At 46.3% G+C, this 26,031-nt stretch overlaps 1 protein-coding gene across 1 annotated transcript in view; it reads right to left on the minus strand.

The window, feature by feature from the left end:
* Positions 1 to 707: 707 nt before the first annotated feature.
* LOC142498742 (cytochrome P450 2A5-like) overlaps positions 708 to 26,031 on the minus strand; it is a 39,658-nt gene continuing 14,334 nt past the window's right edge. Inside the window, exons 6-9 of the mRNA XM_075607082.1 lie at positions 17,879 to 18,020; positions 7,733 to 7,920; positions 5,508 to 5,649; positions 708 to 1,240 (exon numbers count right to left, since the gene is read on the minus strand). Coding sequence (XP_075463197.1) covers positions 1,059 to 1,240; positions 5,508 to 5,649; positions 7,733 to 7,920; positions 17,879 to 18,020 — 654 coding nt within the window. The 3' untranslated portion in view covers positions 708 to 1,058. The remainder of the gene's footprint in view (positions 1,241 to 5,507; positions 5,650 to 7,732; positions 7,921 to 17,878; positions 18,021 to 26,031) is intronic.

Here is a 26,031-nt window from a genome sequence, read left to right on the forward strand (position 1 = left end):
GCAACAAGAGGAGACAGACAGATGGACAAACCCCAGGAGCAGACATAAAGCAGCAGCACACCCGGTGGACAAGGAAAGGAACTATGGCTAGGAGCAGGATGTTTTGCAGACCCTGACAAGGTGTCAGTCATCAATGATATTTCCCCATTACTTTCTTAATAAGCAGCAACTATGCTTGTGGCTTCATGCAAGCCTGTAGCTTGAGCGATTTGTGGCCTAGGGGTAGACGAGAACAGGAGGTGTGTTGGAGGTGTGGCCATGACGTCACGGAGTTGGTTCGCCCTCAGAAACAAATTTGTCTGCTCATGGATTGCGAGCACCGGCTCTTCTCATCGTGTGGACACAAGGTCTATTTCCCGCCTCATAGAGGCATGGCATTTTGATCACACCGCGTGCCCTGTCATGAGCACAGTCGAGCTCACCATGGACACGGCCTTACACACAATGTTACTAAATGATCTATCAGCTGAGATAATCTTATCACTGGGGATACATCACTGCTAAATAAACTCAGTCTAATGAAAATGTTATAATAAATGTCACATATCTTCAAATACCTCTCTCCTGCTGTCACCAAATGGTGTCTTTTACATGCATGTCACAAATAATATCACAGGAGATTGGACAGATGAGAGATGCAGAACACTGAACATGGCAGCAAACAGAGGAGAACCATGAAGTTAATTACTTGGATTGATTTACCTTGGTGAGTTGATTGATATTTAGAGCTTTATTGACACATTCATCACACAAAGTTATTACCCCAAACAATAAAAACATTCAGATTAGAATTTTCCTACAGTACCCATGTAGAGACAGATATATTCAGTGTTAGAAGAAACAGACAGAGAAACTAGATGGCCTCTGGGGTCACCAATTAGGACCTGCGACATAATTTCCTGAGAAAGGTTCAGCCTGGTGGCTATATTGTATGATTCTTGTCCTGGCATTTAAAATTTGAATTTCTCAGTGAACTCGGTCTTGGCTTATAGTAAATCTGGGCCTTAGACAGGTTACTGCCAATTCAGCTCATTTGATTTTAATTATTGACTGCATCTTTAACGTGACTCAATGTACATGTTATAGAACCTTGGGAAATTTCCCATGCCAGTCACATTGGGGGTGATGTCTATTTCTTCTGGAGGAAGAGCAGATTTCAGGTTGAAGCTCTGCAGAATGGTAGTGAAGATTAAAAAGAGTTCCATCCGGGCCAGGCCCTCTCCGAGGCAGTTCCGCTTCCCTAGGAAAGACAACAAGAAGGTAATTATTTCCGATCTGTGTAGTGAATGGGAAAACTGTTTAGGAAAAAGCCATCTAAAAGGGATATGATTACTATTTACAAGTACTGAATATGTAAGGTCAAGACAAGGCACCTTCAAGGGAACATCCCAAGTACAATACAAATGGCATGGTTCGGCCCTTGTGATTAGAGGAAAGAAGATTTCATCAGCAGCAAAGGAAAGGGTTCTATACAGTGAGAGCAGTGACTATGTGGAATTTATTATTCTTGGAGACTGACAGATATTGTAGATACAGCTCAACCCCGTTATAGCGTGATCCGCTACAACGTGGATCAGCTTATAACGCGCTGTAAGTGTGGCTCCCGTTTTTTTGTTTGTTCTTGGCCAACTTCCAGGATTTGCCGAGAAGAATGTCCTGCTTCCTACACACACACACACACACACACACACACACACACACACACACACACACACACACACACACACACACACACACACACACACACACACACACACACACACACACACCCTGCCAGAACAACATGCACAGCAATTGTAGCCTTATTGTGTTCAGTAAAATGTTACAGCATTACAAAGAAAGGAAAGCTTCACTACTCTGCCTATGTTTTATCCTGTTTAGTCAGATTTCTACCTGTATCAAAGCTCTGTTTATGTTGTGTATGGTTAAGCATACCCCATATACTTTTTCTCTATGTAAAAAACATTGATAGCCATATTTACATGTAGTAAGCAGTGTTAATCCGTAAAACACCTTCCGGTATGAGAAGACACCTTATAAGCCCATTGAAGTCAAAGGGGCTGATTTTATATGTGCCAAAGTGGCTGATTAAGACATTTTGGCCAGAAAATGGCATGATCAGCAGCTTGGAATACACATCAGAAACTGTATTCCAGTGCCAGATGGGGTCTTATGGAATAACACTGCTTAGCAAGTATGATCCCAAATATTTTCTTAAAGGTACAGCTGAACTCCGTTATAACGCGGTGCTCGGGTCCACCTGATGCGACCACTTTATAAGCGGGATCACGGAAAAAAATGGCTGCTGCAATCATGGTGTGTGTTGGGAGGCCGCGAGGCGGGCACATTATCGAAAGCTCGATCGCCATTGGTCAGCGCGGCATTTTTATGAAGTCTTGTCAATTTTAAATAATGGTGTTCATTGCTATGCCCATTGAACTCCTCTTTTGTATTCTTTCTGGTATATAAATAATGTACCATTTTTAATAACGTTCCTTTTTAAAAAGGGGGAATTCGAGACACGCTCCTCAACCAACCCTGCCGGGACTAGTGTCTTGACAGGCGGCTGCGCTGACCAATGGAGATCGAGCTTTCGATGATGTGCCCGCCTCAAGGCCTCCCAACACACACACACATGATCGCTGCAGCCATTTTTTCCGTGATCCCGCTTATAACGTGGTCCCATTGAGTGGACCCGAGCACCGCGTTATAATGGGGTTCAGCTGTACCTTTACGAAAATATTTGGGATCATACTTGCTAAGCAGTGTTATTCCATAAGACCCCGTCTGGCACTGGAATACAGTGTCTGATGTGTATTCCAAGATGCTGATCATGCCATTTTCTGGCCAAATGTCCCAATCAGCCACTTTGGCATATATAAAATCAGCCCCTTTGACTTAAATGGTGTTATAAGATGTTTTCTCATACCGGAAGGTGCTTTATGGATTAGCACTGCTTACTACATGTAAATATGGCTATCAATGATTTTTACATAGAGGAAAATTATACGGGGTATGCATAACCATACACAACATAAACAGAGCTTTGATACAGGGAGCAATCTGACTAATCAGGATAAAACATAGGCAGAGTATTGATCCACAGGTGTTAGGAAGGAATTCCTTTACCTTTTGAGACGTACAGATGCAGCTGCCAGTTTTACACCACTTGCCTTTTAAAATCTGTGGCTATCTCGCAGTAACTGGTGAGATGGGTCAGAGCAGGCTGAAATGGCCCATCGGATTAACACAGCGGAGCTTGAATGGGACTCACAGCCCGGTTGGATTCACACAGCATGAGTCCCATTTAGATGCAGGAACCCCCGCTGTGTTAATCCGATGGGCCATTAGTCTGGCTGCAGAAGTCTCCCAGCGTTACTGCGAGATAGCCACAGATTTTCCATGGCAAGTGGTCTAAAACCGGCACCTGCACCTGTAATGGGCAAATTGTACTGGGATATTTCTTTGCCTTAAAAGATGTGCGAACTGGTCGAAACTCACTTTGCTGCCATTTTGTTTGAACTTGTTAGAAACATTTCCAAACATTTTGAATGTTTTTGAGGCAAAACAAATTTGTTATTTTGCTTTTTTTTTTAACTTGGCAAAATAGCAGCCCTGCAAAATTTTATATATGTATGCTTTAATAGAAACACTAAATAGGCACGCCGGCAGCAGCTTCACCCTGCCAATGTTGTTTCAATTGGATTGGTGTTCTGGCAGTAGGGGGGTGGGGGGGAGGGTGTGAGGTTCTCTAAAAGTAAAACTGAGAAGGGATTTTTGGTCAATTAGCTCAGTAGGGACAACATCCTCATCATTAGTAGATACAAGAGTTGTCTTTTCTTATACTAGTAGTTGCAGCAGTGGTAGTATTGTGGTTGCACCCCCTCTGTGTGTGTCCCAGGTGCCTGCTGCTGTTCAGCCCATGTTAGTGGAACAGGTTGTGGCTGAGTTGAGCTCGGAGGAGGTAATTTCATCTTTTTCAACCTCCCTCTTTGGAAGTTGCATTGTATTAGATGAAGCACGTCAGTATGAGATTTTGCTGGTTTCCTCTTATGTTGGAGACCGAGATTTTGATAGGGCCACCTTTGGCAGCAGCAGTCTCATCTATCAAACCACCCTCAACTAATTCTGTTGCACCCGAACCTAGAACCGTTGCTGGAGAAGGTGAGGGTGGCATTGTTGATGATGCTTAGTAAGGCGCGTCCTTCTGAAGGTGAGGTGCAGGAGAGTGGCCGTTCCTCTCTGAGATGTGATGGCATTGGGCCTCAGCCTGGTATTCCATCCTGCCCCCGAGCCCGCAGGCATCACATAGGCATAGTTGGGTTCCCAGAGGAATCACCTCCCTGATATGGGATAGTGAGGCAAGATCAAGAAGGCAGGAGCATGTGCCTCCTGGAGATACCTGCACAACAACACCATCTATAATATGCAATCACCAAGATGTCTGGGAGAAGCACCATCAGCAATGCTCTATTTCTGAGTGTTCTTCTAGGCGCAAGGATCCAACTCTATGTCACCGGTGCAGTGCTGCCACCACCAGCTACTGAAGCAGGAAGTCCCCCACACCTTCTCCTAGTTGGCGCAACAGATCCAGGTGTTCTCCACCATCTGCCCCTTCTAGGAGTTCTGCTCCTACGTGGAGTCCTGTCTGAAGTACCTGAGGTGCTTTTTCTGGACAGATTACATTCACCACCACCCCAGAGAAAATGGAAGCAAGGAGTGAGAACAAAATATAGTAGGCAGCAGAGTGGGACAAGGTCCGGTGCACATAAACAGGCTTTGCACTCTATAGCATTAGAGATGTGTGAAACTGTCCAAAATGCATTCGCAAAATCTAAACCATTTTCACCCTAATCGCTTGCGAACTTGGATTCAACTGCAGCTTTCTTCCCTGACCTCATGTAAAAGTTTTGCACATCTCTATGTAGCATGGCAGTGACAGGGCTGGTTCTAGACCTAGGTAGTCACTTAGAGTGGCAATTCTGTGATCAGATGCATTGTAAATACTTCTGTATTTGATTAAATTTCCAAATGACCAGAATATTGCAGGGAACCCTTAGGGATGCCCAGGGAACCCAAGGGTTCCTGGTTAGGTGAAGGATGGAAAACAGTTATGAGTTTTTGGGGTATGAGGGTGCCATATATTCTTTCTTTCTTTCTTTCTTTGTCCTGTCTAGTTTGTAAAATATTATTGGTAATTATGTAGAAATAAAATAGGATGCCCGATGAAGTCATATGGGCGGGCATTGAAAAATTATGTATGCACGCCTATTCCTTTTTGGGGTATAAGTTAGATTGCTTTGGACTATTATTTCAGTGCCTTTGTGTTGTCAGACAGCAATATTTGATTTGTAATAAATGCACTCTTGCTAACAGCTGTTTGCAATAAAAGTCTCTATTCAAATTGTTTTATTTGAAAAGACACGTGTGGAACTCAGTTTTTCCACCACAATTGCATCATTAAACTGAATAATATGTTAACTCATAGATACAAACACAAAACATACCTGCAGAGAAAGGCATAAAAGCGTCACTTTTCTTGAAGCCGCCACTTTCATCTAAGAAGTTCTTGGGGTTGAAATTGTCAGGGTCAGAGAAGCATTCGGGATCTTTTAACACGGTGCCTAGCATGGCGAACACATTGGTACCCTGACAAAATGAGATGACAGACTCAAATTAGGTTTCCTCTTTATAAGGGTGGTGGTTAAGAATGTACTCTGTAATCCACCTGCAAAACTCAGGGCTCACACCAAGTAGCTTAGTGGGCTAAAGGGTCAGACCAGGGTGACCTAATGGCAGTGCCATTTTGTAATGGATAAAAAGGGTCTGTCCCACATAGGACCACAGTGACCCAATGACAGTGGCAGGTTTAATGGGGGCAGCCTTCCCCCTGCCCCTCCCCCTCCCTCCCCAGAAGCCTATTTATGTTTAACTTATATAATACCTTATATATACACACCTTATATAATGTTAGTATCTTGCTTCCCTGAGCATGTCCTGCTGTTTTTTAAAAAAAAGTACAAATCTGATTGTGTTCAAAATCATAATTTTCTCAGTGTCTAGCGTCTAAGGTTAGCATAGAAACCTTTAAACTGCACTGATATCTGGGGAGAGCTCCATTTGACCTTTGCAGACACTTATTATTTCAAATGCTTTTATCTGCTGAGCCGAGCATCCAACAGTGTTGGAAAGGATGAGAAGAGAGATCTCTTGAAGTAAATAAAAGTATAAAATACAATCAGTGCGGACTGCTGCTTTAAAGTGTCAGTCCCATATAGGACAAATATGCCCTAATAACTATGATAGGTTAAATCAGTGGAGCTCAACACCAATCCTTAAGGCCCCTCAACAGTCAAAGACTGAACCACCGATTAAGCCACCTGTGCTGAATCTGGGATATCATTAAATGCTGACCTGTTGGGGGGGTCTTAACTGCAGTTGAGCACCCCTGGGTTAAATGGTCACTCCCACGTGTGGCTAAAGTGAACAAATGGCAGTGACCTGTTTCATGGGTTAAATGGTCAGCCCCATATAGGAACAAAGTGACCTACAGTAATAACAGTGACATGTTTAATTGGTTTAAATCCCAGTGTCAGCTCAGATATCACTGTGACCTTGGGCAAAGTCACCTTATCTCCCAATGGATTCAATGGTAATGTTGCTGTAGAATACTGCAGTACACCCAGAAATACATCAAATAAAGACAATCATGAGGCCTTGTAGGCATCAGGTACTGTACCAACAGAGTTTATTCTAACATTTGCCCGTAATGACGGGGCTTTTTTTGGCTGGCGCCAAAACGGAGCCGTGAGCGAGCCGCATCTTCCCCTTCCCGCGTGTATAATTAAAATACTTCCCCGCCCCTTCCCCGAACCCCTGGCTGCTCCCCCTGACTGCTCCTGCTTCGCGCACCTATGCACAGCTTCCCCCTTACCCCTGCTTCCTCTGCTTCCTCTGCAGCCTTCGGGGATGCCGGGGAACCCTGTAACGTGTGACGCGCGGCACGCGCCAGGAAAAAACCCAAACGAGCCGCCGGCTAAACGAAAATTTCCCCACACCGCGGTGGCGGCCGCATTAGAATAAAGCGTGCCGCCACTGTATCACAACCTACAGATATAGCAAACGTTACTGCTCCCACGTGCACATTACCATGAGGGGGACGGACAATGTGCCAGTGGAAGCAGACACTATTGTCTTTCTATTAGCCACGTGTGAAAAATGAACTGGGCAAATGCATCATGTGTGCAATAATGCCTGCTACACCTGTATGATGAATCAACACTTCTCCAGGACTAAACACGTACAGCTCAGAGAAGATGAGTGAGAGGGGGATATGATTAAATGTTTCAAATGCTTTAAGGGTTTAAAAAATGTGTAGTAGGGAAGTGCCAGAACAAGTAGTGATTCTCTAAATTTGGAGGGTTGGAGGCTCAGGGAATATATGAAGAAGTACTCCATAAGTGATTAATGGAAAAGAATCCAATGATGTCATAAATGCTCATACAGTCAGGGAATTCAAAATTGATAGATAGATAGAATTGAGATAGATATAAAGTTTTCCCAAATATGAAAGAAACTGAAGGATGTAATAGGCTATAGGGTTTTACGACAGATAGGATCATAAGCATACTGAGTGGGCTAAGTGGTTCTTGTCTGCTATCAAAATCTGTGTTTAGTAAGGTTACTAGCACACACAAAAACATCTTTGAATTGTGTGTCTGAATATACAAACCTTTGGAATGGTGTATCCCTGAAAAAGAATGTCCCGAGTGACAGCCCTCGGGGCGCCAAATGGGGCAAGATCAGTGAATCTCTGGATCTCGTGTATCACTGCATCTGTATATGGCATCTCACTTTTGTCCTGGATGTTTGGCGTTCGATTTTGTCCCACCACTCGGCCAATCTCCTCTTGAACCCTCTCTGTTTGGAAGGGAATAGAACATTAAGGTTGTTGGGCAAAATGTTATGGACCAATAGGAAGAATTAAGGGGAAGATATTGGGAATTGTTATATGCAGCAATAGGAAGTGTTATAGGGAGCAATAGACGGCATTAGGGTCTGTTATAAGGAGCGGTTTTATGGATCAAAAGGAGGAGTTATATGGAGTCGTTCTATGGTGCAATAGATGTGTTACATAACATATTATAATGATGTATATCAACTTCTGCATCTCTTTGTGTCTTTAGAAATGGGAGTAGATAAATGTTATTTCTACCACATGTCTTTATAAATAAATAATTTATTGTAGATTACATATCAATATGTAGCAGGTTAGTCCTCCTCACCTCTGGGGGGAGCTTATGCAGCTCTTCGGACTCATATGCCAAGGTGCGGTGGCCATGTTGGTACTCCCAAAGGACTGGAGGGAGGATATCCCCTTCTAGAACAGGATATCCTCTGGAGTACAGCAAGGGCAAGGTCTGAACTGCCGGAGACCGCAGAGGACAAGGTTGTGTCCTGGGAGCTAGTTAGGCTGCCTAGGACTAGGCCAGAGAAAACTCTGTAGGCCTGAGTTAGGCCATGAGCCACCCTAGCTGAGTGTTGTAGGGATGGCCATACCTCAGGGACTTGCCAGTTACTCTGCTTGTCAGCGGAGCGATGGAGCAAGACGAACTGCAGGGGAGGATTCCCCAGTGTCACAAGTGCTTACCATAAACAGGACAGGACCGCAAGAATGAGGTGGGGATGTTGGTAACCACCAATCTGCAACCGAGCAACCAAGTCCGGACTGCAGAGTGAAGGTCGTGCAGCCGGGTCAGGTTAGGAGATGGTAGAATGGTCATGGAACTTGCCGTGATCTAGGGTTGGAGAGATCGGATAGTCGTAGTGCAGAGCCGAGGTCCAGGAGTAGAGAAGGTAGAAGTCCAAATACGAGCCGAAGTCAGGGTTCAGAGAAAGTGGAGGTTCAGGTACAAGCCGAAATCAAATAAGAGCAAGGATGGCAAGGCAAGGGTTAAACAAGGCAACAGCAAGGCAGCAGAATGCTTGAGGCAAGCACTAGTAACATACTGTAAATAGAAGTTTATGCTCAGCCAACTTGCAGCAGGGTTGGCTGAGCATTTAAGGAACAGGTAGCCAATAGCTGGTTAGTATAAGGCTGCAGAGTAATTAATGAGAATTGCCCCCTCAGACATATTCAGTCCACTGATTGGCAGAGGCAGGGAGAAGAGCAGGTGAGGAATAATTATTGAGAGCCAGACTTCTCAGAGCCGTGCGGCGCCTGCGCGTTGCTTGTGTGTGATGCGCATCACCCATGACATCACGGGGCGAAGCCTGAGTGGGGTGCGTGCGGTGTCCCCCAACCTGGCATGTGTCACCTGTCTCGTCACAGGACGTGTCACGGGGCGGAGCTAACGCCCAATCCTCACCCCTTCAGGGGTGACCTCCGGGCGTCCCAGGGATGGCTTGGAGGGAAATCTACGGTGAAAAGCCGGAACAAGTCTAGGGGCATGTAGTTGATCCCTTGGGATCCACGAACGTTCCTCGGGACTGAAGCCCCTCCAGTGAACCTGGTACTGGATTTTTCCTCGGGTGAGCCTGTAGTCCAAGATGGTTTGAACTGCATATTCCTGTTGTCCCTCGACCAAGAGGGGTTCAGGAGGGGACACCGAAGCTGGGGACTGGGGGTCCTTTATGAAGGGCTTGAGTAGTGACGTATGGAACACTGAGGGTATTTTCGTGGATGCTGGCAACCGTAGCCGGTAGGCCACCGGATTGATTCTCTCGATAACGGGAAATGGGCCAATATACCTAGGTGCCAGTTTTGCTGTGGGGACCTTCAATCGGATGTTTTTTGTTGACAACCACACCTTTTGTCCTGGGCTGTACATAGGTGTTTCGCGACAATGTCAGTCAGCCTGTTTTTTCTGCATAGAAAAAGCCTTACTGAGATTCTCCTGAATTTTTTGCCCAGGACTCTTGAAGATGCTGAATCCTGTTATCTGCTGCTGGTACCCCGGACCTGGGTCCTGCAGTAGGGAGAGCTGAGGAGTGAAAGCCGAAGTTGGTGAAGAACGGGGAGTCTTGGGTTGACTCATTGTGAAGATTATTATGAGAAAACTCAGCCCATGGCAAAAGGTCCGTCCAGTTGTCTTGGGTATCTGAAATGAAGCAACGGATGTACTGTTCAAGTGATTGATTTGTTCTTTCTATCTGACCATTAGTCTGAGGGTGATAACCAGAAGAAAAGTGCAGAGAGTTCCCTAGTTGCTTGCAGAAGGCCCTCCAAAACTTCGAGATAAATTGGGAGCCTCGATCTGACACAATGATCTGGGGAACCCCATAAAGACAGAACACCTTCTTAAAAAATATTTCGGATAGTTTAAGGGCATTGGGTAGACCTTTGACGGCTATTAAATGGGCCTGTGTGAGGACTCGGGGGTCACGTCGGTCGCAGCGTGACCTCCCCTCACCTCTGTCAGCTCCCGCGGCTGTGCGGCTCCGTCCTCGCCGCTCCCATCCGGCCTCCATGGTGGGGGCGCTTCCCCGTCCTCCCCGTCGGGCTGCTGCTGCTCCACGCAGGGCTGGTGCTAGGGTGACTGCCGTTGCTCCTGCGCGCCCATCCCCTGCTGTTACGGAGCGCATACCAGCACCAGCTAATTTATTCACTGCTCTTGCAGTGAAGCCACGCCCCCCGCCCACACGCTGGTTACTAGTTAACCCTAAACCTTACCACCTGGCAGTCTATTATGGAGACCAATCCTGGACTGTTCCTAGGGCTCCTCCAGACCTGCCTCCGTTACCCATTGGTCAGCCACAGTACTTAATGCCTGTTCTGCCTCTCTCACATCGCTCGACATAGTCTCTGCTACAGACGTCTATTCTGGCTCTTCCTTTGTCTTCGTGCATTCAGGTTGCGACCCGGCTTGGCGAACTTGCTTACCTGGCTCTGGATTCCGGCTCCCTCTTGACCCTGCAGCTTCTTCCATCCCTCGACCCCAGCTTGGACCTCGACCTTCCGGATCTTTCCCTCCCCGACCTTGGCTATCGGCAACAACTTCGCCTCTTCTGTACCGGTACCGGCAAGTATTGCTACACCTGTTTACACCTGGCCTGGCAACGCCAAAACACCACACTCCGGACATGCTCCTTCTGCTGCGGATGCGTGCACATATACATCCCCACCTCAGTATAAGGGATGAGTCCGGTCTGCGGGCAGCACCGGCGTAACAGCCTGTTTTGAAAATTGATTGACCACCACTAGAATGGTGTACCTACCCTTGGACACCAGTAGTTCCATGATAAAATCCATAGAGAGATGAGTCCATGGGCGATCTGGAATCGGGAGTGGTTGCAGCAAACCAGGAGGCCTGTTGCAGGGAGTCTTGTTCTGGGCACAGGTGGGACATGCAGAGACGAATCCTTTTATGTCCTTACACATGCCTGGCCACCAAAACATCAATTCCAGAAGATCAATGGTTCTCTTAGTGCCCGGGTGTCCAGAGCTTTTAGAAGAGTGGCCCCATTCCAGAACTTTTCTACGATGTGCTGGTGCGGTGAAGAGACAACCCTCTGTAACTTGGAGACCTTCTGGAACATCGGACTGGTCTTGCGCGATGTCTTCCAATGAGTCAAAACTATTGGTGGAGATTATACATGATGGAGGGAGTATGGTTTCCTGTTGATCTTCGACTTTGTCTTCTACAAGAAATTGACGGGAGAGGGCGTCTGCCTTCGCGTTTTTTGAACCGGGTATATAAGAAATAATTAAATTAAAGCGGGAGAAGAAAAGGGACCACCGTGCTTGTCGTGATCCCAAGCGGCGAGCGCCTTCATTGTAGAGGAGATTCTTGTGATCTGTAAGAATAGTAACTGAATTTTCAGTGCCCTCGAGTAAATGTCACCAATCTTCCAAAGACATATTGATTGTCAACAGTTCACGATTGCCTATGTCATAGTTGTTCGGCAGACGAGAATTTTTGGGAAAAGAAGGTACAATGGTGCAATTTGGCTTGCAGAAACTTCCTTTGGGGCTCCAGCCCCGACACCTGAAGCGTCCACCAAAAGGGTAAAGGGTAATCCTAGATCGGGGTGCACAAGCATTGGAGCTGAGACAAAGGCATTTTTTAACTTCTCGAAAGCGTGGGTGGACGCCGGAAGCCACAGCCCTGAGTCGGCTCCTTTCTGCATCAATGCCGTATTGGGCACCACTACAGAGGAGAAGTTCTGTATGAACCTACGATAATAGTTGGCGAAACCTAGGAATCGTTGTACAGCTTTCAGGGTTGTGGGCTGAGGCCAATCCAATACCGCTTTTACCTTGGCAGGATCCATTGCTAGGCCGGTGTCGTAGATGATGTAGCCTAGGAAGGACGTCGTGGTTTGGTGAAACTGATATTTCTCCAATTTTGCGAACAGGTGATTCTGTCGGAGACATTGGAGTACCTGTTTGACATGGCCAGGATGATCACGTATGGTTTTGGAGAAGATAAGTATGTCATTCAAATATACAATGACGAATGGGTAGAGAAGATCCCTAAAAACTTTGTTGACAAAATCCTGGAATACTGCAGGAGTGTTACACAGTCCAAACGGCATGACCAGATATTCATAATGACCGTCCCGAGTATTAAAGGTAGTTTTCCACTCATACAGTACACTTGACGGATTCTTACTAGGTTGTAAGCTCCCCGTAAGTATAAGTTGGTAAAAATGGTGGAACCCTGTAGCCTGTCAAAAAGTTTGGAATTAGGGCTAAAGGATATCAGTTTTTAATTGTGATTTTATTAAGACCCAGATAGTCGATACACGGTCTGAAAGATCCATTCTTCTTTTTAACAAAGAAAAACCCTGCACCTGCCGGGATGACCTGCACCTGTCGGATAAAACATAACTGCAGATTCTCCTGGATGTACTCCTTCATGGCTTTAGTCTCTGGAGGTGATAATGGGTAGGAGCATCCTCATGGAGGCACAGAACCGGGTAATAGGTCGATTGGGCAATCGAATGGCCGGTCAGGTGGCAACTCCTCGGATTGAGCTTTGTTGAAAACATCCTGAAATTCGTAATAGATCTTTGGTAGAAGAGGGGTTACCTGTTCAGGTATGGAGACCCTGCATAGGGCTTTGGATGGTAAGGAGCAATTCTGGGAGCAGTGGGAACCCTAACCCAAAGTAGATGAGAAGGAGTGGCCCAGTGAGTAAAGACACTGACGCACTGAGAGTCTGAAGCAGGGGAACCTGGTTCAATTCCCGGTGTCGGCTCCTTGTGACCTTGGCCGTCACTTTATCTCCCTGTGCCCCAGGCACCAAAACATAGATTGTAAGCTCCACAGGGCAGGGATCTGTGCCTGCAAAATGTCTCTGTAAAGTGCTACATAAAACTAGCAGCGCTATACAAGAACATGCTATTATTATTATTAACGTCCACAGTAGGTGTATAAATGATGTCTAGTTGGATCGACTCGGTGTGGTCCTCTCCGGTCTACAACTGAAAGAGGAGAGTTTGGAGAGAAATTAAAGCGGGTTTCAAAATTCGGCCATCAATAGCCTCCAGGCCAACAGGGTGACTTTTGCGCACCAAAGAAATGTTATTCTTTTCTGCAAATCACTGGTCGATAAAATTCCCACCTGACCCGGAGCCCAGAAAGGCCCGAGTGGTTTCCTTGAAGGTGTCACCGGTTAGGGTGACAGGTACCAAAAGCCTAGGCCCTCCCGCTCTTACTGGGATTTGGCGTTTCCCGACTTGTACGGGCAGGCGAGTACCTGATGCCCAGAACTTCCGCAAAAGAGACAGAGTCCAGCGGCACGTCTGCGCTGTTTCTCTCTGAAGGACAATTTGTTGCCTGCGAGCTGCATGGGATTCTCCTGATCCAGGAACGGGGGTTTAGGGGACCCTGCGTAGAGTACCGGAAGACTGCGTTCCTGGCTTGCGTCGATTTCTCTCGGCTCTGCTCTCCTGTAGCCCTAAGTCCACTCTAACGCATAGTCCGATGAGCTCCTCGAGCTTCGTGGGGCGCTCATGTGCAGCGAGTTCATCTTTAAGTTTCTCGGAGAGGCCTAGCCAGAATTCCGCCGCCAATGTATCATCATTCCAGTTAGTCTCATCCACTATGGTCTGAAATTCGAGCGCATTCCGGGCTATGGGGCGGCTGCCTCGGGATATATGAAACAGAGAGGAAGCAGCCGTTACCTTGCTCCTGTTTCTTTAAAAAGGTCTCCCTGGTTATACCATTGGAGAGTATAACCAGGAAGGTACCCACGTGCACCACCAATACACAAGGGAGGGTAGTGCTGCCCTCATGCATACATTTGGGGATTGCCTTGGCGGACACCTTGTGCTCTTGGGTGCCCCAGGGATAGGGTGCAACCATGACCCTTAGGGAGATAGTTGTTTCCTGGGAGAGGAGTAATAGGTTGGATCTTATCACTGCCTGTGTATTCTGTGTTCTTACTGCATATTAAGCTAGAGAGACCCAGACGGTAAAGATTATGTATAGCATGATTAGCTGGAGGGACCCTGCCGGTAAAGAGTATTGTTTATCACTATTGTGTGTTGTGGTTATTTGCTGTATACATATATATATATATATATACAGTGGTTGACAAATCACCAAAAAATCTACTCGCCACACAAAAAAATCTACTCGCCACCTAGTACCACACGTGTGCTGCTTGGGCCAATATTTACTCGCCCGGGCAAATGTATAGGTTTGTCGAACACTGTATGTATATATATATATATATATATATATATATATATATATATATATATATATATATATATAACCCTTTTTGTGAACCGGCCGACCCACCCAATCTCACATTGGCCCCTCGTGGACTAACCGGTCCCTTTCCCTGCAACACACCTGCTCCTAAAGGGTTACTGGTACTGCATAACACCTGTGGCTCCAGGAGATCTGAGCCTCCGCTAGCTGGGAGCCTGGAAACCCTTACCATTACCTGGTGCAGCGCCTCCACTTACCCAGGATCCCCGTTATGAAAGATAGCCCTGGGTAAGAAATACAATAACACACGTATATGATAAACCAATAACTAACACTTTACTTAACACACACATAAAACTCATTACATAACATCACATAACATAACCTGATGCTCTACCCGCATCACCTCAGCCCAATGTCTGGTGTTCCCCACCCAGTGTCCTGTGATCCCCCACACCCAATGTCCCGCAATCCTACGGAAGGTCGTGGGTGACTGCGCAGTCACTAAATTAAGCTAGGGCCCAGTTGGTGCACTTAGAATACTTGAGATACCTTCCGAGCACTCTGATGCTCAGGACCGCAACTCTCTTCTAAAAGGGTCAGACGTCCGTCTGATCCTTTCCAGGTACTTCTGCCGGTAGACCCCAACGAGGGTCCCACCGCTCCACGGGAACTGCCACCGGATCACGGCAACACCAACCGCATGGGAACAGCAACCGCCGCTATCCCTTCCTATCACTAACTACTCCTAGAGTGACAGCAACCCTAACCTAGGGCCTGTCCCTGATGAACCGCAACCTGGGATGGCTTGGGGAAAACTCCTAGGGCCTGTGGAACCATAACCTGCCCCCCTTCCCCTAGCTACCCAGTCCTCTCTGTAACTGGCTAATCCTAAAAGCCTAACTCACCTGCAGCCGACACACAGCTCACACTGTCAGCCTGCAGGGATTCACACACGCTTCACACACACTGCACGCACTGCGCCCAGCACATGCAGCGACAACACACACAGACAGCTGCAATCACACACAGCCACCTGGATCCCGCAGCTATTCCACTGCTTGCACACTGTGCCTCTTTGCCAGTGCCCACAGCCCTCTCCGCTGTGGCACTGCCAAACTGCACCTTCCACACCTAAGGGTCAGCTCCCTAGCTATGGCCGTCCCTCTTCAGTTACCCCCTGCCCTTACCGGGAATTGGGGCCTGCCTGGGGATCTAGGGAGAACCCTTACCTGGTGAAGGAGCCACTCGCTCCCTACACCCTTCCTACTCCTTCCTTCTCCTCAGCCTGACTGACGCATGCAAAGCCCGGGAAATGTATCTATATTCCCGGGCTGAGCTTCCTCCAGCCCTATTGGCCACACTCAGGCACCTGATGCCTGTCTCCCTAAGCCTCCTGGGAATTGTAGTTCCCAGGGGGCTGTCTAAGCATTGGGGCCGTGTGCGCGCTTGCCCTGCGCATGCGCGAACCCCTAATGGCCGCCTCAATCCTTTCCTCTCCTGTCCTACTCTCGCGCGATCTCCCTGGGGCCTTCCTGCACCTACGCGAGCACTGCGCATGCGCGAGACCCCCTTCAATGGCGGCGCCCTCTGCACAGGCCGCCGGGCCGGTGGCAACGCGATCGCGGCCTTAGCGACGGCCCGATCGCATCCCCGGCAACCGGCCTGCGCCGCGATAGCTAACGCTGCTCCCTGCTCTGGCCCCCACCCTCGCGAAGTGCCGGCGGGTCCGTCGCAGCCTCCGGCGGCACCCGCTACCACACGGCACTCGCGGAGAGGGGCCAGGGATTTCAAATTTACCTCGGGGCTACATATATATATATATAGGCGCTGAACCTGCAACCCCAAGCTCCCTATGAGTGGAGGCTCAAGCCTTCTGTGAGCCTGCAGGTTAGCACCATAATGCCCTGTGTATGCAAATCTCCCTGGGGTGGGAGGGAAGGGTGTTACAAATACATCTTATATTTTGACATCTTTGTACCTACACTGGCGACACACTTTATTCGAGCTCGGCTAGTCCCACGAATTCGGGTATTCCCGGGTGTATTGAGGTTTGTGACTGTTTTCTGCCCGAGTGCATTGAGGTATTTTCAGGCAGGGATTGAAGCATTTTATTCCCGCTGGCTGCAATACTGCACAGTACATATATATATACTGCATTACAATTCATGAATTTATGCCATCTGGTAGACACGCGAAGCATTGCAGCCTATTAAATCCTAATCATTATCATTTAACAGATCAGCCGCCCGTCAGCCAGGCATGAACCCAGGCTGGGAAGGCAAACGCAACGGGGCTTGTCAGAGGTGAGGAGCGGCGCATTCCAGGTATCTGCCAGGTACATACTAGGTATTTGCTCGAATAAAGTGTGTCGGTGCAGTACAAAAAGACCACTGTGTGTATGCATATGCACAAACAAAACCCCATACAGGTTAATACAGTTCTCTGTGATAAAACTGGTGCTATTTTATGCCGCTGTCTCTCCCTCCGTGCTCCTCATGTCTCTCTCTCCCTCCATGCCCCTTGCGTCTCTGTCCCTCATGTCTGTCTGTGTGACCCCTCATGTTTGTCTCTTTGTCCCCCCCATGTCTCTCTCCCTCAGTGCTCCCCCATGTCTGTCTCTCCTTCAGTGCTCCCCCATGTCTGTCTCTCCCTCAGTGCTCCCTCCATGTCTGTTTGTCTTTCCCTCTGTGCCCCATATGTCTGTCTCTCTCAGTGTCTCCCATGTATCAGTCTCCCACCCCCAATGTCTCCCCTGATTCTGTCCTACCCCATACTCCTCCCTATGGTCCTATCATCCTTTGTCCCATTATTCCCTTCTCTGATTGGCTCTTTCTAATGAGTCAATGGCATCTGTGGTAGAGTGCGGCACTCCTGAAAGCATGCACCTTGTGCAATAGCACCTGTGCCACTTGCTAAAAGCTGGCTATGAGTAGCTTGGTGGTCAGCACCAATATTAAATTGTAAGCTCTGCAGGGAAGGTACATTACTCATTGTGACTGCAAAATTCAATGCACAGCACTGCATACACTATCAACACTATATAATTAAAACATTACTATTAGGAAGACAGCATTAAAAAAACGAATTCTTTCAACTGGAGTTTGCTTTATCATACATGTTTTTTTATTGTCCCAATTTGGCAATCAGAAGAATAACACATTGCCCCTAAGGGGTAGGACAAGGTGTGCAGTGCCTTCTTAAGTTACTTGCCTTGAATTTCCGGGTATCTAAGCATTAGAAGGAATCCATAAGTCAGAGTTATACTGGGGGCATCTGAAGCAGCAAAGAAGATCTGAGCAGCTGTACATAGCAAGTTGGGCATGGTGAATTCTGTGTCAGGATTCTGTTTTTCCTGTTTGAGTGGGAGAAAACAATGGATATCTCTCTCTACGCATGCGCACGCACACATGGCTCAAAAAAACAACTTGTAGATTGGAGGTGTTTTGTATAGGTAATGTCTGCCGGTGCTGCAGAATCTATTCAGAAGCCGAGTTGCCATTAATGACACTGTTTCTGAAAGTTGTGCTCCCAATTCCTTGCATAGCGCTATTAGGGGACATGACTTCGAAAAGCAGAGCGGTAAGTGACAGTTCTGTTTATGAAGGTTTCGCAGCAGCCGCCATCTTTAGTGAACCAAAACATTGGCTATGATGTTTGTTCATTATAAATCTTTTTGATTGACATTCTTGGAGTACTGAGTCGTTCTTCATCGGACCTGGTTTGGGTGAAATATTTTTTGTATTTATTTTAATGACACGTGCACATGTATGTATGTATGTATGTATGTATGCGTGTATATATATATGGAGGACTCCAGCATTGTCCATAGCAGCCCACTGAGCAGGAGGATTCTGTGAAATACCAGCTTACGACCGGGTGATCCCCTCAGCAGTCGGTGAATATACATAGTTACACCGCAAAGATACCTTTATGTGAACTTTCTTTTATCCATTTTGTAAGTGGGCATTTTTGACCCCTCTTTTCAATTATATTTAATTAATTTATTATGGTAAAGCACTGGGTGTGCGCTGCTTTTTCCCTCCTTGTTTTTACACATTTTGTGGGATGTGATTCTTCCCTGAACGCAGCAGCCCCCATATTCTGCTATTTGGCAACTTTTCAATACTTAATGTGGAGTGGGGTTGTCTCCTCCATAACTCCTGAACAGGATTTGTGACTATTATATTGGTTTTTACAATATACTGTATCTTTATTAATGGTTTAATTTTTGAAATTTTTCCATTGCATCTTTATATTGTGTTTAGCGCTGTTTTTTTCACACACACACACACATATATATATATATATATATATATATATATATATATATATATATATATATATATATATATATATATATATATATATATATATATATCATCCATAACCCAAACCAGAGATCTGAACAAATGGAAACAGCACATGGATTCAATAAGTAACTGTATTTACAGTCCAAAATAACAACATTTCGGTCCAGTACAAACGGACCATGGTGATAATGAAAAAATGTATACAAGCTACAGCTGGACACTCATGAAAAACAACGAGAGGAAAAGCCATTTTATTACCCGATAACATAGACAGATCGTCTCTCAATGGTTTATTTGTGTGCAGTGGTTGCTATGCAATCTGCACCTAGGGGCCCTAGCTTTGCTGGCTTTTCCTCTCATTCTACACTTGTTGAATCTGTGAGCTGCTTCCATTTGTTCAGACCCTTTGAGTGCTCTGGGACGTAGCTACTACATCATGGGTTCTGGTACCCTGGGTGCCTCATTACGTAGTAACTGCGTCCCAAACATTCCTCCTCTTCCGTTCCATCATCAGTGAAGGTGCGATCACATGACCACTTTGGAGAGCGGTCACATGAATGTGTGTGCGAATGGGAACACAATCGGTTAACAAGTGGCACGATTTTTTGGGAGCATCTATTATATACACACATATTTAAATATATATCCCCTTAAATCCTTATCTCACTGCCTCAAAGTGGCGGTAAAATGGCAACAGGTGTTCAGGAAGATGTATAGTGGCAATTGTGCAGGTAGGTTTAACTATACTAAGAAAGCTTGAACAATATAGCGGCTAAAGTGGGAAAGGTACTTGCCAACATGCATTTGAGGCCGACATGGCAAGTAAGGCCTTATCACCCATATATGGAACACACCGAAAAGCAATGGCACTTATTCTCCGGAAGCTGGAATGTCCCAGAGCCTCACAGCATTCAATAAAAAGGCATAAAGGGAGAAGGTGCTAAGAATCACTAGAGGTTAAACAAAAGCTGTCATTCAAACCTCAACCTGGCTACCTACAACTGCTAGACTCTCTCCAGTGAAACATCACTACTGCAAGAACTGGAAGACAAACTTGAAAAGATTATATGGAATATTGTTAGCCTTCGTGCAGTTAGAAGAAAAAAGGCCACATTGAACTCAAAAGCGGACACCTATTTATTCTATTACCGAGGTATGAATAATGGAAGAATCAGTGGAGTAAGCTTCATTGTTAACAAGAGATGGAGAAACATAGTGGAGTATGAAAGCTCATCAGAAAGAGCATCCAGAATCCGGATTCTGTTGTTAATGAGATACAGGCTTCAAATAATCCAAGTGCATGCTCCAACATTAAGTCAAACAGACAAGGCTGAGATATATAAATATAGCCTAGCCTCCCGGCCGCTATGTCTTTTTCCTGGGCCCTACTAATGTAAGCCCTGTTAAGTGCAGGCAGTGGATGGGATAATTGCTGCCTAAGGCCTAGTGTGCTTTTGCAGACTTGGATAAGTATATAAGGGTGGGCCTTAGCAACAGCAAGAGAGTGCCAACCTGAGGGTGTGGGTACTGATTGGACCACACACTGGATGTGAGGGCCTATCATTATCCAGATCTGGCTTGTTATGAGTCAGTATTACAGCCACTCCCCAAAGGATATAAATACTGGCACTTTCCCAAATTGTGCGTGGTCCTTGTCATTCTCTCTCCTCCCTCTGTGGAGTGAGAAACAGCTGCCCTCCATCTCATAAGGAGATGTGAGGAGAGGTCCAACAGGCCTGACCTGGGCCTAAAGCCTGAGTCAGGGCACAGCAAGAAGGGAAGGATGTAATGGCTCTGTAATTAGATCTACATGCAATAAAGACCAAGAAAATATAACGCAGTGTGATTTACTGTCTGCCAAAAGAAGAAGAGGTGCCAGTATGGGCCATCTCCTGCCTTCACAGAGGATCCATGCTGACTGGAGGCGCTGCACCAAGCAAGAACAAAGGTAACCTGTGATCCTGTCCTATTTCTCCCCACAACATCGCGGAGCACTCATCCCTCCTATTTGCCAACAGGTACACAGCACAACACCTACTGAAGTAGCTAGAAGAGCATACCCACCACAATCTCACTTGGGGGGGCGGGGGGTACAAGGGCTACAAATATATCTGTACCTCATCATGTGCATGAAATGCCCAGGGGGCTGCTACTACATAGGTGAGACGGGACAGGGGCTAAACAAGAGAATGAATCTGTATCGCCACAGCATCACACCAGAAAAAGAGACAGTCCTGTCGGCGAACATTTCTCTGACTCTGGCCATTAGATGAACAATCTGAAGGTGGCCATACTCAAAGGTAATCTTAGAACAGCAAAAGAGAGACCGTTACATGAATACAAATTTATGCAACTGCGCTATATATATAGTGTGTGATACCATCAACAGTGCAGTAAGGGACCTTTACAGCTCTCAGAGAGTTAATTCCCTAGTGTAGCCAGCAACAGCTGCTGAATAATTGAGAAGGCTGAACTCCTGATTGCTCATGGAGCTTTGAATGAGGAAGTGTTTTAAAAGACACAGGAAGCTGCCAGACAGTAAGTGACACACAGAGAGAGTGAGATTGCCATCCGAGATAAGGGGACAGAGAACGTGCTCCCCAGCTAAACAAGGAAAGCTGGCACAGTTCCTTAGACCCGCTGGACTGTGGTCGCGGAGTCTGCTGAGACTGCGTGGGTCATTAATCCCAGGGTGAAGAAGGAAGGGCGAGAGACCGTGCTGAAGTGGGGCATTAGGCATTTGACTTGCAGAGGAGAGTTTTTCTGAGTTCACGTGGGGCCGAGTTCCCCTTGGAAGGAGGGATGTGAGGCCGTGCTGAAGCCGGGACGTCTGCTCCAATGGACTAACAGATAAGAGAGACACTATATTGATGTGCTTAAGACTGTTCAGGTGGGGTGCATATGGTACTACATGTTTAAAGCTGGGAACCAGTATAGTTGGCCAGCTGTCATTAGAAAGGGCTGAAGCAAAGATTAGTTATTTTCCCTAAAGGCAATAGGTGTTCTTTTATTTTTTGTTTTGACTTAAAGGGATGGTGTGCCTGTTGATGTATGATTTAAACCCCAAAGAGAAAAATGCTACGTTTCAGGGCCTGCTGGGAATGCATGGGTTGCACACTCAGGAAGAATAAGCTATGGAAGAGTGAAGGACATGAGAATGCTGTGGAAGCATGGCTGTCCTGTCCAGGTGTTTGGATCCAAAGAGGGATTTCCTGGACTCTCTCTTGGAGCCGAGTCCCCAACAAAAACAGATAAGGACTTTTGATATTGTCTTATGGTATATCCGTAAACCGGACTGTGGGTTTTGAGCTGGGAATCTGTTTAGTTGGCCAGCCAACAAGAGAGGGAGCTGATGTGTAGACAGTCTCCTATGAGGAGTAGGTGTTATTGTTATGCTTTGTTTTCTTAAAGGGACGGTGTGCCTATTGTTGTTTTGTTTATCCCTTGTAAATAAAACTCTGTATAACGAAATATAGAATTTCCTGCCTTGAATATGAGACACAAGACCCTGCAACGTGATAGAGGAATCACAATTGGTGGAGTTTAAATGTGGGCTGTCCAAAAGGCACTGAGCAGTGAAAACAGTGGGTTTGAGAATAAAAGCAGGGATTTAAAATGGCCGCTCTGCCGAAGTGAAATACAGACTCTGCGAGTGAAGTCTGTCCCACTGTGTATGACTAGTTGTGCTTACAGCATACACAGGGAAAGGTGTGAAGAAATTATGAAATAGCGCATCCAGATGTGAAGGTGAACAATATACCTGAAAGTGAAAAATGGAGGAAACAATGTATTTTTGTGTAATGTGTCTGGCCACACGAAACAATGTCCATAAAGGAATGAGCATCCCTTCAGGTCGTCTGTTGATGATGACGATGACGATGAGGAGGACTACTATTGGACCCTGCGAAAAGGACAGACAGCAGCAAGAGGAATAATTTTTTCGGCGAGCTTGGCAACTGCAGCAGCAAGTGTCGCGCTGTGTTCTAAAGTAAAAGAGAAGAATTTCTCAAGTTACAGAGGAAGTTGCAGACATATTTAGAGATTAAAGCAAAGGCTAGATTAGATTAGAGCAAAGGCTGAGCTACAGAGGGAGATGACGGTGGCTGTTGCTAAGTGTGTGTCTATGGAGAAGGCAAAGGCAGCTGTTGCCACCATGGATGAAAAGCAGAAAAAATCTGACAAAATTATTGCTGACTGGAAGCAGTACTATGACATCTCTCAGAGAGAGGTTCGCACACTCATCACACAGGAATTCTCGGAGAAACAAAACAGGTCCACACTCTTAACACAGAGGTCTGTAAATTCAAGGATTCACAGGAAAATATCCTGATTCATTTAGAGACTATAAAGAGAGAAAATGCAAGTCTGAAAAAGGAAAATTCTGATTTGACTGATGTCAAAGCGAAGAAATAAAATCAATGAGTCAAGGGTTCAAAAAGTAACAACATGAGTTTATCTGTACCATGGCACAATTTGAGAGAAAAGAATTCCAACAAGGAACTCATGCCTCTGCCAACATATTGCTTGGTATCACATTTTTATACAATTCAAAATGAGTAATACACCCCTTAAGGGGGCTGGCTTAGAGATAAATAATATGATGACATACAAAAATACATATTGGTTGATACATAAATATGCTGCATATGCTATATTCTTATCGATAATTTACCATAATGTGGGCCTCTTAACCTTGTGACATAAGGGAGTTACTCTGTCCAGCCCTGTGTGTGACTGTATCTTTCAGATAACAGACCCTATGGTCAGCAGAATTATCTACGGCAGGAAAAACCTCTTACGAATGTAATTTCAATTCTTGCATGCCTTGTAGGAATAACACAAGGGCGAGTTACATCTAGGGGCGATACTCTGCAGAATCAAACATTCACAGATCATACACGAATAAACGGATTGGCATACATACAAGCAAACACTCAAAATGGCGGTTAGGCCAAAATGGAGGTGATGATAGCCACACACATTATCTCAGTCTTCACACTGACCAGACCAGTGAAGGAAATAAGAAGCTTCACCAAGCCGAAAAAGTGAAGAAACAATTGGCACAAGAAAAGTTAGAAGTGCAGGAAGCACTACAGAACGATGAGAGAATGCTGCAAGAAGAACGTGTCTCCCTGGAGCAACGCACACAAGCAAAGCACATATGGTACTGCGGAACAACCTGAAAGAGCTGCGTCCAAGTCTGCAAGAGGCCAAGGAGAAACAAGTGGATGCCGAAGAGAAGCAGCGAGTGCTACAGAAAAAAGTTTCCAGGATTCTCACAAAGTACAAGTGCTGCAGGAGTGACTGAGCACACAGTGTCCCCCCACAGAGAAGCATGAGGAGCTGACTTTGTAGGTGCCGGTTTATTTTTTGTTATTCTTGTAGACTTTGTAGGCGCCGGTTTATTTTTTGTTATGAGGAGCTGAAGGCCACACTGAGCATCACCACAGCATAGCTGAAGGCGGAGCTTAGATGCAAGGTGACTCTGTATGAGAGGGAACATGAGAAGGTCCAGAAAATGGAGCAACAAATGGAGAAGCAGAGAGGCTGCTCCATCCCCAAAAGTCAGTAAGCCCAGAAGAAAGGCGTTGAATACACAAGCAACGATGCTAGCGAAGAAAGCTGCAGAGCTCCAAAATATGATAGAGGCGTGGATGCAAACTAGGAGCAAGTACCTAAGAGGCAGAGTCTCTAAGAGGAGAATTGCAGGATATACTCAAGAGACAGAAGTTTCCCGCTGAGGAGCTAAACTTGCTGCAATGAGAGTGTTACGATTGTGCTCGCCACAAACGGGGACCGGACCACAGGGCTGAGGTGGGGTTATATAATCACCGACCTTAGTCCGCGCAGACTGATCCAGAGTGCGCAGTTCGTAGTCGTACGTAGCAGGGTCAGGATTGGAGAAGGCAGCATCGTCATTATTCAAGCAGGAGTTCGGCAACAGGTAGTCAGGAGTTCCCCGCTTCAGCTTAGGAGCATGAGCGCGGGAGTGGCCTCTTCGTGAGGAGCGGCCTCGGCCCATGACGCCAGTCTCAGCAGCAGGAGACAGCAGGCGGGCCAAAGTACACCGCAGGGCAGCGTCAGGAAACCAACGCTTCAGCACAGAAGTCAGGAACGGGCCTCTGCATGGAACTAGCAGCAGGCCTCAGGAAACAATGCTTCAGCAGAGAAGTCAGGAACGGTCCTCTGCATGGAACTAGCAGCAGGCCTCAGGAACTTAGGAACTAGGGATAAGAACTAGAGAAGTTAGTACACCAGGATACAAGCCAGGGCGGCTTGTGGCAGAGACTGTAACGTCCAGAGAAGGATATTTTATGCTCGGCCCTGTTTCAGTGCCAAAGCCCAGGATATAAAGGGCGGAGATCCAATCACAGGAGGAGGGTGTGTGAGTATTCCTCCAATGATGGAGCACAGGGCAGAAGTTGCAATGAGTGGCAGCACACGTGCCATTGATTGCCAGAGGAAGCTTTTGCAACTGCAGAAGTCTGCAAAAGCTATAATCAAAGCCAGGAGCGGATTCCTTACAGAGAGAAAAGCATTCTGCCACTTAAGAAGTCCTACAGAGCATTTATCCAAGGAAGGATGGAGAGGGAAAGCTATTTGTGCAAACGGTCTACGACTGTCGCCATACGGTCTGCCTACAGAGGTAGGAGAGCGTGCCTGCTTTTTCACCCGAGTAAAGCAGCTCGGGTTATTCAGTGATTTTGGAGAATGATACAGCAAAGAATGAAGAATGAATACTTGAAGGAATGTGTGATTCTTCTACAGTCCAATGTTATGAGGTGTCACGGTGGACTGACCTGATCAACAATTTTATATTTTGGTGTATGAGATTGAGCACACAAGTTGAGCAAAATAAACTGAAATGTATTTCCTTACTAGACAGACACACGACAACCTTAGAATATACTTGACAAAAACACTTACTGAGGGAGAGAACGGGATAGAATGTCCAGAAGTAAAACAAAGCACAGAATATTGTCTTTTAAAATGCGTGTCCTTTGGCAAGGGGCGCACAGTTTCAGTCCAATAAGTCCGTGAATATGGCAAAGT

This window comes from Ascaphus truei, chromosome 7 (assembly GCF_040206685.1).
Source record: "Ascaphus truei isolate aAscTru1 chromosome 7, aAscTru1.hap1, whole genome shotgun sequence".
NCBI classification, from domain to species: Eukaryota; Metazoa; Chordata; class Amphibia; order Anura; family Ascaphidae; genus Ascaphus; species Ascaphus truei.